Source organism: Phaethon lepturus, unplaced genomic scaffold, assembly GCF_000687285.1.
Source record: "Phaethon lepturus isolate BGI_N335 unplaced genomic scaffold, ASM68728v1 scaffold23108, whole genome shotgun sequence".
Lineage (NCBI taxonomy): Eukaryota > Metazoa > Chordata > Aves > Phaethontiformes > Phaethontidae > Phaethon > Phaethon lepturus.
This window is the reverse complement of record NW_010555861.1, coordinates 3,285-15,182: the sequence shown is the minus strand read 5'-3', so window position 1 is coordinate 15,182 and position 11,898 is coordinate 3,285. Positions and strand designations below refer to the sequence as shown.

General features: G+C 36.1%; 1 protein-coding gene across 1 annotated transcript; it reads right to left on the bottom strand.

The window, feature by feature from the left end:
• Window positions 1-3,847: 3,847 nt before the first annotated feature.
• On the bottom strand, window positions 3,848-7,674 carry FBXO43 (F-box protein 43). Its single transcript, XM_010292301.1, has 4 exons — window positions 6,194-7,674; window positions 5,200-5,302; window positions 4,188-4,373; window positions 3,848-4,096 (listed from the first exon to the last, which is right to left on the bottom strand). Exons 1-4 carry the CDS (start codon window positions 7,672-7,674, stop codon window positions 3,848-3,850), a joined length of 2,019 nt encoding a protein of 672 aa, XP_010290603.1.
• Between the last annotated feature and the right edge of the window lie 4,224 nt (window positions 7,675-11,898).

Here is an 11,898-nt window from a genome sequence, read left to right as displayed (position 1 = left end):
GAAAGAGTGAAGAGTCATTAAGACAATCCAAGACAGAGGTTGTATCTAAAACATAAGACTAAGTTCAAAGTGTTTTGTCAATGAAATGAAGAGTGAGGGGATATTTATACTACACAATCATAACATTAGGGAAAAAAGTCTAAGGGGAAGAACAGATGTATAGAATAGCTATTTTAATAGCAATGCTGAAAAAAAAAGGGCAACTGGTAAAGTGAATAGTAGAGCAATCTGGAATGGGTTTCCAACATAAACGCCATGAGACCTTATACTAGCCAGTTTTAAGACAGAACTTGATGAGTTGACATAAGAGCTTGGCACTAGACTCCAGGAGTCTCTTTCTAATCTGACACTCCTGTATTTCTTCATGTGCCTATGAAAACAGAAAGAAAAGGAGTTACTTGTATTAAAATTAACCTAAATGGCCTAAATTGCCTAAGGGGTACTAATGAATAACCAATATACAGAATATGAAAATAGTCTGACACATGTTGATGAGCTCCTTAAATTAATAAACAAAAATTTTTAATCATTTTTAGCTAGTGATAGAACATACTAATGTTCTCTCTCATATAAACAGTTCAAATGATTTATAACATTTTTTTGCCTAAGCTCTTCCATACTTGTCACCAAAGAAAGAATGATCAGAGGCTTAAGTAATTTCAATTTCCTTCTCACAGACCACTTGAGGTTTACAGTTGGTGCTCAAAAAAAAAAGATTTATGAAGTACAATTCTTGCAGCAACATCTGTCAGCAGCAAAAGGTTACTTCTAAGAATTACTCTTTAGAATTTAAACCCACAGCTCTGGCTCAAACCATCACCTTCAGAAATCTAAAAACATTCCCTCAGCTTCCTTTGTAGGCAGTATCACTCCTCCCACTATAGATCATGCCTGCCTGAAGAGAAATAAGAATTGCAAAAGTAAGGTTTTCAGCAGCAAATAAACCCAATATTATCTTGAAAATTAATTTTAACCTCATTATCTCCATCTTCCAGAGTGAAAAACAATTCACTCTGCCCTTTCCAACAATCTGTTGTCAATTGTAAGAAAAATTCATGAGCTAGAGAATAATCATGGGCAGGATATTTTAGAAAATTCTTGACCATTGTCCTTTCTACCCAAGGACCACTTTTGCATCTTTTTTCTCTGTACTAGCTAAAAGTATTAGTACCTGACCTCAAGTGTCTGAAAATTCAGCCCAGCAGAAAAAGATAGATGCTGGACATGAACCTGTAAACTCACAGACACTCATGGACTGTTGTTTTGCTTGGGTTTTTTGTTTTAGGGTGCTTGGGGGGGGATGTTTGGGGAGGGGGGGGTTGTCTTGGGTTTGGCAGGGGGGATGTTTTGGGGGTTTGTGGTTGGGGGGGGCTCGGGGTTTTTTTTGTTGTTTTGGTGGGATTTTGGTGTTGTTTTTTTTAAGATAGGAACCTATGTTTTCCTTTGCTGTTTCGTTCAAGTCCAGACTCGCATCACTCAGTGGTATCTGATGGAGACTAATCAAGGGATACAGTATGCAGAAAAAAAGCATACTAATAGGGACTTAAAAAAGTTACTTCCACTTTCCTAGCCCGAAGACTTCATTTCTGTCAATAAAGCAATCGGCCATCATGAAAGAAATTTGATTCCTTTCACCCAAACTATTAGAGGCTATTAGGTAACTACAACATACCTTGTGTTCTGTTAAGTATGTTATCCTTCACCCACACATTAAGAATATAACTATTTCATTTCTCCCTTATGTCAAGGCATAAAGCTAATCTTATTTAAAAAAAACAAAACACTGTCAGAGAGGAACATTACCCATAGACAAGAAATCTAGCTCTCACTTCCCCCCACCTCTGGCATAACAGTGGACGACAGCAGAGAACTCATTTCACCCGAATACCAGACTATAGTTACATTTGCGATAGCCCTAACTGAACAAGAAACATTTGAGTCCAGAAGAGATTTTCTGAGAGACAGATTTAGAAGGAAAAAAGTTTTAAATATGCCACAACAGCAGAAAAAAGTTTAAAATTGTTACATAGGATTCAAGTATTTTTTCATCTCAAGCTACTCCTTCTTGGATGGGCACTGTAGATGTGAAAGATACTACCTTTAGAAACAAATAATGTCTATACCAGAATGAATTTACCATCCCTGTTCTCCCTGAATTATTCAGATTTTAGCAAAAAGCAAACTCTTTGGATAAGGTCACACATCTCCTACCAGAATTTTTTCCTCAAAGGGAAAGGATACTTAACAACTGATTCTTAAACTGAGTTCCCATATGGCTTTCCATCCAAAGTTGCATCTGTTTCAGAAATGCTTTCAGAACTATTGCTAAATGTTTCCAAACAAGGCTTGCACCTCACATATTTCTGGACTGGACTGCAATACCACACACATCAGAAGGCAAGCTAAATCCTCTCACTGTCTGTCATAACTCTCCCATCAATTTTAAGGATGCATTTAAAGTTTCATTTTATTATTTTTGTTTTTATATTAGAGACAAAGTGCATGGGTATTTAGCAAAGGTAAAATTCAGTGATGCCAACAGCAGTCTGACATGCTATGACATGCTGTACTTATTCTGCATTGCTGTTACCACCTCCCCCTATTTTGTTTGGTAATTCAATGACCAGAAATAAAACTAATCCAAATAAAGTTATTATAAAGTCAAACTATATGCATTAAGATTTTTGCGTAATATAACTTCCTGCTTAGAAAGTTGTTGTTCATCATGTCAGGACAAGTAGGACAATATCAATTGGAGAAGTAAATTGATATTACATCTTCATAGATCAACTACTGTGTCCACTTCTGTCACCTGTATTTCAAGCTGTTTACAATTGCTAGGAGTTTAAAAAAACAAGAAAACAAAACAAAAAGAAACAAACCCCAAAACAAAACAACACAAAATACTTGAGATCCAAGAGGCAGCTTGAGTTCTTTTTCTGTAAAATATCAGCATATTTAGTTCAAGAGCAAAAATCAGTGAATTCCCTTAATTAAATCTACAAATAGATAAAGGATGATTTCTAGCAGTAGATAATCCTTTAATTCAAGCAGAAGTATGAAGATGATCCAGTATCTGAGAGCTGAAGTAAAGGCAGACTAAGTATAAAGGTAAGTACACAACAATAAGGGTCATGCAGCAGCATATATATTCACACATCTAAATACTGTATCACCTGACATTTTCAAGTAAAGACAAAAACTCTGTAAAAAATAGTACAATAGAATATCCACACAGCATCAACTTGATTTAGAAGTTACTATTCTATTGACTTGCATTACAGAGGCTAAGAGAACAACAGAATAATTATTCTGATATAAAATTCAGACAACTAAGATATTGCTTTTGGCGTATCATCATTTACATAAGTAGAAGAGTTTTTTTGATATGTACCTAGGGCCCCACTTTAAGATATTTTTAAAACATTTGCTGCAATTTAAAGTGAACAATAAATCCAATTAAAAAGATTTTTAAAAAAAATAATTTTCTTTAATTTGTCATTAAGACAAGAATCACATTTTTAAACATCTATGAGGTGCTGTTAGCTAGATATTGAAGACTACATTTAAGATACTTTATTAAAAAATGAAGATGTTAGTAAGCGCCTAGCTACTACACAACAGGTAAAACAAGACATGAAATATTTTAAAATGTTCACTTTTTTCAAAAACAAAGATATACTAAATTGATTAAGATATATACATGAGAAGTTATCAAGATAAGTCAGCAAAAACACATTGAATGAGACTTTCAAAATGCATATATTTCAGAACAATATGAACAAGATTAGGAATTTAGGGGAAAGGGGAATGGAATTAGGTGTAAGGACTTATATGCCTTACAAATTTAGAGTCTTTTTAAATTTCTTTTGCTTTGGGCACTTCCTGGAGGAGCATCTTTTTTGTTCTTCCGTTTTGCAGATAAACTATTACATTCTTTTGACCCGTGGAAAGCATGCAGACATAAAATACAGAACTCAAATGCACATGCCTCCCTACTACATAGTCCCCGTTTCTTTACCAACTGATATTTAGCAGGATATTGACATTTTGGACATGGTTTTAGAGCTTCATCAGTGAACAGAGTTTTAGCAACCTGTAGCAAGAGAAGGGAGAGAAGAACTACTTAGTTCTTGTAAACATAAATTTTTTAAAACATTAAAGTGAAGAGTTTCTTAGCCACCTACTTTTATGTATTCTTCCAATCTACTAGTTGAATGGGGAACAGAACTGCATCTCCTGGGTGTAAGTTCAGTGTATGAAGGTGGTGTTTGTACTACAGGAGTTCTGGCTTGAGCTTGAACAGGCCTTAGAGCAGATCTATTGAGAACATTAAGCCTTGTGGCAGCATCTTCAGCTTTCAAGAAATATTCCTGTTAAAGTTTATAATTATAAAGAAAAAAAACAAAACACAAAAGGAAGCAAGTCAGAGTTTTATTTAATTTGGGATTTGTAGCTGTTTTTTTGCTTTGTTTTGTTTTCCCTCTGCAACAACACATTAGAAAAAGAAATTATGTGTAGTTAATGTATTTCCCATTAAATGTTTATATTTAGTAAGGGAACAAGAGAGAAGAAACATTAAAAACAAAGTCCCATGAGCAGGGTAAAAAGACAACTTTTAGTACTTTACTGGTCCTCACGTTTCTGAATTAGGACACATCTCAATAACAAGCATGGAAATAGCAACCATAAGTTTTGCCACAATTAAAAGAAAGTTATACTGAAGTGTGTGTATACACATGTGGAGTATCTAAAAAAATTAGACCTCTATTAATATGTTTACTTTTCTAGATAGCCCTTAAAAAACTTCCATATGCCCTTCTGATGTTCACAAGTACACCACGAAGAAGCTTAACCACAGAAAAGAATCAGGAAGTAGTCTAGAGTGGGTCTTACTGCACAGCAGACTAGAGTCATCTGGAGCATGGCACAAAGGTATGAACAGAGATCCTACAGGATTCTCAAGGAAGGAAAAAAAGAAAAAAAAGAGTATCACATGGTTGAAAGACTGGTACTCAAATTGCAACAGCTGAAAAGCAGTAAAAGCTATTACATTCTCCTGTTAGAATCCTCCACATATTCATGGTGGAACTGTCTCTGTCAGCTACCTTTCCGTAGCTTTACAAGATGTTTCCTCTTTCCTCTGACCCGTCTTCTTTCACACTTGAAAAAAAATATTACCTTTGAGACAAACCTTACCCCAGCTGCTTCTTTCAGGTGTTTTATGTACAACTTTCTCCTCTTATCTGCATTTTTATCTTGTACAATGATTTCACGCCAGTTTTTGCTTACTTTCCAAATGCTGGAATAAATGAATGAAAAAAATTATCCACTTTCACGTTTCTGCCAAATAGTACAGAAGTCATGATAGTAAGACTACCTTTAAAAGATTTTTGCATGATTTCATATACTATTGGTCTTTTTACAGACTACTACTATATACTGCAAGAGTTCACCATGTTGTTATGAAATGCAGATCTCATGTACTCTTATGCACCACTGTATAGAATAATAGAGTCTAGAGAATAACTGCAATATAAAAAACACAGCATATCTTTGACTTACAAAATTAAGTTCCTTCCTTCCACATAAGCCACTTCACAGGTTTGTTTCTAAGTCACATTTTTGTGTGTTAAATCTTCTGAAAACATCCATGCCCTTATACTTTTGTTTATTCTCCCATTCCCTCTGTAACTAACACACATAGCACTCTTGATTTCTTTGAAATAAGTGACGGTTTCTATTGATTATAAATTAATCTAGAACGTTACTCGTGAAGCAAAATTCTTTGAGCATCTTCGTGCTTAGATATATCTAAGGAAATTAAATACACAAGAAGAAAATCTAGAAAATCTGTGTGTTACTGGGGAACTTGTAATGAGAAGAAATTACTTTCTAGGCTTAAAGAAATTTTTAATATATTTTCAAATTTACAAGTACTGTGATTTAGTTTTAATTTTACCAGTTCTCATGTTTGGCTTTTTGTTTGTTTTGTTTTTTAATTCCCACGCAAAATTTATTTTTAGAACTACACAAAAACAACCACTTGGTTAATGGTGACAAAACTTTAATTTCCCCAGAAACAAAAAAATTCTATTGACAATACCCACTATTCCAGAAGTTATTCTAATTATTTGCAGAAGCACATATTTTCACCTTGGGGGGGGGGGAGCAGGGGGGAAGTAGTACTTACCTGCATAGACTTTCCACTGTCAAAGCATCTAAAACTATAGCAAGAACATGTTTTAAATTTCTGTAGCTTAATTCTGTTAAAATATCTAATTTTTCAAGGCCCATTTTCTTGCCAATAAGTCCAACAAGAACATGTTCTAATGCAAATATTTCTGTTCCATCAATATTCTCTGATATTTGATTTTGGTCTGATCTTTGCTTTTGCAAGCAAATTTCATGAACTACTTTCAGAGCTGGAGTTCTTGAGAGATCTCTGTGACTTACAGCTAGGTGACCACTAGTCTGTTCTTCTAAAACTAATGCATGGTCTTCACTGACAAAGTTTCTTTCTTCTATTAACATACATGCTGAAGTAGAAGGACTGCTGTGATGATCTTCTGTCTCTGACTGTGAGCCCTGTTCCCGTAAAGTGGATAACCTTCTAACTCGTTCAAGTTTTCTCGTCTTTCTTTTACTATCCAGAATTTTGGAACCTTCTTTACGTTTTTGGAAGAACTCTTGGAAAGTTTCCTCATGATCAGACAATAAGTCTCCTGATTTGTCCAAATGAAGTGAATTATATCCGCTATCCTCAGGTGTTGAAAGATCTGGGCAGCTTGCCAGCTTAACAGGGGAAGAGCTTATATCACATAGTTCAAAGTTAAAGTTCTCTACAAGACTGTTGATAGAAGTCAGAAACTTACCCTCACTGGCCTCAGGTAACACACTGTAAGTAGGAGTCCTAAGCAGCCCATCACTAACACTCATAAGGACACTTTCATTGAATTCATTAGCATTACTAACAATAACATCCGTACACTGAATTGGAGATAAACATTCTGGTTCTAGCAAGAAAGGGTCTTTACATTTGGACTCATCTAGTGTAGAAGTTCTTTGCTGTGAAAAGGAAAGTCTCCGTTTTGGGCAATCAGGATGCGATTCCTCAGTTTTTGAAGTGATAGCTGTCAGAGGTTTGTAACTTTTATCTCTTGGAGAATTGAAAGCAGTTTGTGAAAGTTTTTCTCCAGAGCTCAAAACACAAGAGAATATTTTTTTCCTGCTGCTTCCTGAAGAACTAGCTTGTCTTTCACAGCATGCTACAGTAGTGCCCACTGGAACAGTCTTAGATAAAAGCAGCCTCCTGCGTAGCGAGGAGCCTTTTCTACTCACTTTAGGAGTTTCAAAAAAATCTGCACTTCTACTTGCTTCCCTTCTTTCTGATAAGGAGATAGAATTCATATCATTTTCAATAGATGACGACACAGGAAAGAGGGCATTTGGATGAATGTGCTCGGAATGCTCTTGTAGCAATGATAAACTTGTTACACTCAGTGCTTCTTTATGTTCTACATCACGACTTTTTACTGACTCGCTGCATCTGCTGTCCAGAAATACTGAAGTGCAACACGTGTCTTTAAAACTGGAGTATTTAAAATTGCTGCTGGGAGATGTTAATCTATTTCTTTTAAGAATATTGAACATTACTGAATGACTGTCTGACATCTTCTGCTTGGCACTTTGACTTTGTAAATGAAGATAACAGTGCTATTTCTGAAACAAACAATAAAAGTAGTCACAAAAACACCCTCATATTAGTAAGAAAGCCTTGTGTAAGTCTATCAAGCTAGCAGCCATGACAGAAGTCTTTTTGTTAGTCATAGTAGAAACAGTGCTTATACATGAACTCAAAGATAAATTACAACCAAGTAAATGGTTAGAAAGAGTGATTAAAATGCACAGTGTACAATGGTAGAAAGAGTGATTAAAATGCACAGTGTACACTGAGGCAAGTTAAAATACTAGCTAATTGGTCTGCTAATCCTCATCCAAGGAAAAACACTTCAAATAAGCAATAACAGCAACTAGAGTCTCATTTGTGCTGAAATCTGTGACAAAACTCCCTCTTGTTTCAATAGGACCAAGATTTTTATCATCACCGTGTTATTGGTTCATCCAATCACTAACATTTCAGTCCTCAAGAACTAGCAGAAGCTCCAGGAATAGATGAGTTTAAACAAAAGGCATCTTCTCCTTAAGAAAAATGAGAGGATTAAGCTTGAAGTCACAAGTCTACAGGTCTCCCTGTTATTTAGATCCCTATAGTCCCTGAAGGGAATAAAATTTGACCTCTAATTACGAAGTGAACAATGCATTCTTATCTGCCTTCACATTTAAATGTTATTTTGTAAAGAAGCTCTCTGCTTTTGCTCAGCTCTGTGAGTAAACTGAGTGTTCCAAAGCTTTATACTTTAAGGAAACTGCTGGACTGACTATACATCCTCTCACCATGTACATAGAAATAAAGTTTCTTTAAAACTTAGTTAAGTATAAAAGCTTTTAAGAGCTTCTATATATTTTCCTAGAAAAGTTGCAAGTGGCTGGTGCACCCATTTAAATAAAAGATGTAATAATACAGACCTACTTTTTTTACCATTCATACATGGCAGAGTTTCTCCACCCTAACCAGAGTGGCAATAGGTTACTGCTTTCTACACACAAGACACTATAACTATATAAAAGATGTTATGAAAAATGCCAGTATGGGGGCTGTTTCTACAGAAACCACAGTAGTTCATATCTACATTGCAAGACTTTCAAAGTTTGAATCAGCACCTTTTACTGGGGTATGTTACTAGCTGGTGTTTTGGAACATAAGCCTGGAAATAGTAATTTAATTTTCAGAACAGACAAAATTAAAAAAACTTTAAAGGTGGCTTAAACACCAAATATTAAGATATTGCTAATATCCCAACAGTCCTGAGTTAGTCAAGCCCTAAGCCACCAAATGCAAGCAGTGGGAACAAAAATTGCCAGCGAGGGAACAATTCTTTTATGATCTTGGATCATTTAATTAGCATTTTCTGACCCACGCTGAAGGCACTTTATAAGACCATTGCAATATAGGAAGTGCTTTGTTTTGTTTTCTACCGTGAGGAGACAGCAACGTATAGAAGTTCAAAAGGAACAGGATATTAAGGAGCAGACTGTGAGAACTGGGCATAGAGGCCTGTAGAATCATGCTAATATCAATATGAAAGCAAACAGATTTGAAACAAACAAGAAATCCATCCACATAATTGAGAAAAAATCTTCCAGAAAATAAAGGCACATGAAAATAATTCCAAGACAATGACAAACTCACTGCTTTTTCCTCATTCCCTGTTTTTACTTGGTGAAATAAATGACAGTGCAAATAGGAAACACGAGGGCTTTACGCTAGTTATTACATGAATGAGGGATAACTTCCTGGACAGTGCGGGACCAACTCCAAGCACTGTCTAGTGTTTCATCTGCACCACTTCTAAACATTTTATGCAATGGGCTGAAAATACTGTTTCATGAACTAGAAAATAACTTTAAAAAGATTTAAAAAATGTATGAAGAGTCCCTGTGTAGTACATTGCTGCTCTTCAGTTGATTATTCACACTATAAGCAGAGGACCACATCAGCATAGCTCTTCTTTTTGGAAAAGAGGGAAGACCTACAAGAGACCTGTAGTAACAATAGGGCGTTATCTTCATGTAACCTACAAAAAGAATAGAGGTTTCATTTTCTATGCTGAATTTTAGTGAACTGCAGGTAGTTAGCAAATATTGCCAGGAGATACTCCTACCAAAAATGCTGATGGACAGCTATTTAGATTTTGAATGCTATTTAGAGACAGCTATTCAAAATCCCAATACCACCCTCCCATCACATACCCACACTTACCTTTAAAAGTATTAATATTTTCCTTAAACACAGTCAAACTAACCACACATTTAACAAAAGTACACAGGCTTGCAGGTTTAGAAATTTAATGTTCAGGCAGCATGCTGAAGAAACAACAAAAAGAAAACTCACGTTTGCAGTTTCATTCTCAGACATTCCATGGGAGAAATTATCTAATCTTATGAACAACTGAGAGTACAGGAAATTTAAAATATTACAGTATAAAAGAATTTAAGAAATCTTGTGTTTCAAGTAACAGAAAATCACAGAAAAACAAGTTTTTGCAGCTGTAGAAGAGATCAGAATAGCAGAGTTAAAGGAATGTTGAGAACTCAACTAACTTCAGCCAAAAATATGCCGTAAATACGACATCATCCAGCAGGAGGGGTCTGTGAGCTTACCGTACTGATTTTGCGAGCACTTTGACAAATTTATAGGGAAGCCACTGCAATACAGACACTGAGTGAACAATGTCCAGTATACTTCCTTTCAGCAAATCCTAGCATACACCTCAGTTTTGTGTAGACAACGAGGTTTTTGCAAAACGTATTACTTGTACAAGTTAAGATTTAATTTAACACAAGCTCTCATTTTACAAATATGGTATAGAAGGGAAAACCTTTCAGAGATGCTGAACATCTCTCATAATAGAACGAGATGCTACTTATATTCATAAGAGATGCCTAATAAAACCTCTTATGTCTTGTCTAGTGTTTTATAAACATTTCCTTTTTTAACAGAAGAAAAGTTTCATCTACTATATTTGATACATAACATCAAGCCCTTTTCATTTGAGGATCTTGAAGTAATTTCTGAAAGTATTGTTAACCTTGTTTTAGACATCATAAAACAGATGTGCAGGGAAGAAAAGACTGGTCACACAGCGAGTCAGTTGCAGAGGAAGGAATAAAATCCATATCTGCTAAGTGTAGATTCTTGTGCTCTATACATTTCTCATATCTATTATTAATTTTGTAGTTCTCAAATTCATCTACAAGTCAACGGCAAACTTTCTGGCAGTTTACAGAACAAAATATTTCATATTGAGAGACCAAAACTAAATTAAGAACAGGATTCAGACAAGGAATAATTTCTGACAAGTGTAGTCTTACAAAGTGTCCTAAGAGGTAAAAATGTTGGTTAATAGAAGGCAAAATATATGGTGCCTATAACTTAGACATGAGTTCTAGGATAAAGTGACACCTGTTCCTGATACTAATTTATATTCTCCAATAGCACACACTGAACATTTATGCCCCAAACAAGATGCTTGCTGTGCTTGCTTGTCACTGTTCACCATCACTAACAAAACAGATAAAGGCAAAGTTTTGGTGATACAAGAATTGTCTCTGTTATTTCAACAGATACCATATCTGCAGTAAAACTGACTTCATCAGAAGCACCCAGATCTAAAAACAGAGAAGTCATCAATACCTTAAAAGGTATTAATATTGAAGATGGCATAGCTAAACCCTATCTGTGAGATGTAGGTCACTTACCCTAATTTGTGAAGCAACTCAAGATCTTCCAAAGCAAAGGTGCTGTACTCAAAGTATTATTTTTACCCCTACTGATAACCTAAAGCAAGAAAGGATGTGGAGAGAGAAGAGACATGTTAAGAGAAACATTACCCAGCTGAGACACAGTTTTCAGTTGGTCTACATATGCATTCACTGCAACGTCTAATTACCCAGCGATGAAGATAATTGATGGCCACCTAGGGACCAGCACCAGAGAGTCTCTCAGTCACCTGGGACGCCGGACACAAGTAAAGCAACAGCTTCACCTCCTCATCTAGCAAATCGCTGGGCACAGGAAACGGAGCCTACAGGCCCCCGACCACCGAGGGCAGCTGAGGCGGCCGGCGGGGCTCCCCGAGACGAGGTTAAGGCCAGGAACCCCCCTCCCCGGCTGGCTGGAGAGAACGGGAATCCTGCCGCCTCAGCAGCTCGCCGCCTGGCTCCGGGGCCCGTTGCCCTTAGTGAGGACTTCGCTTCTCTCCACCCACACCGGCT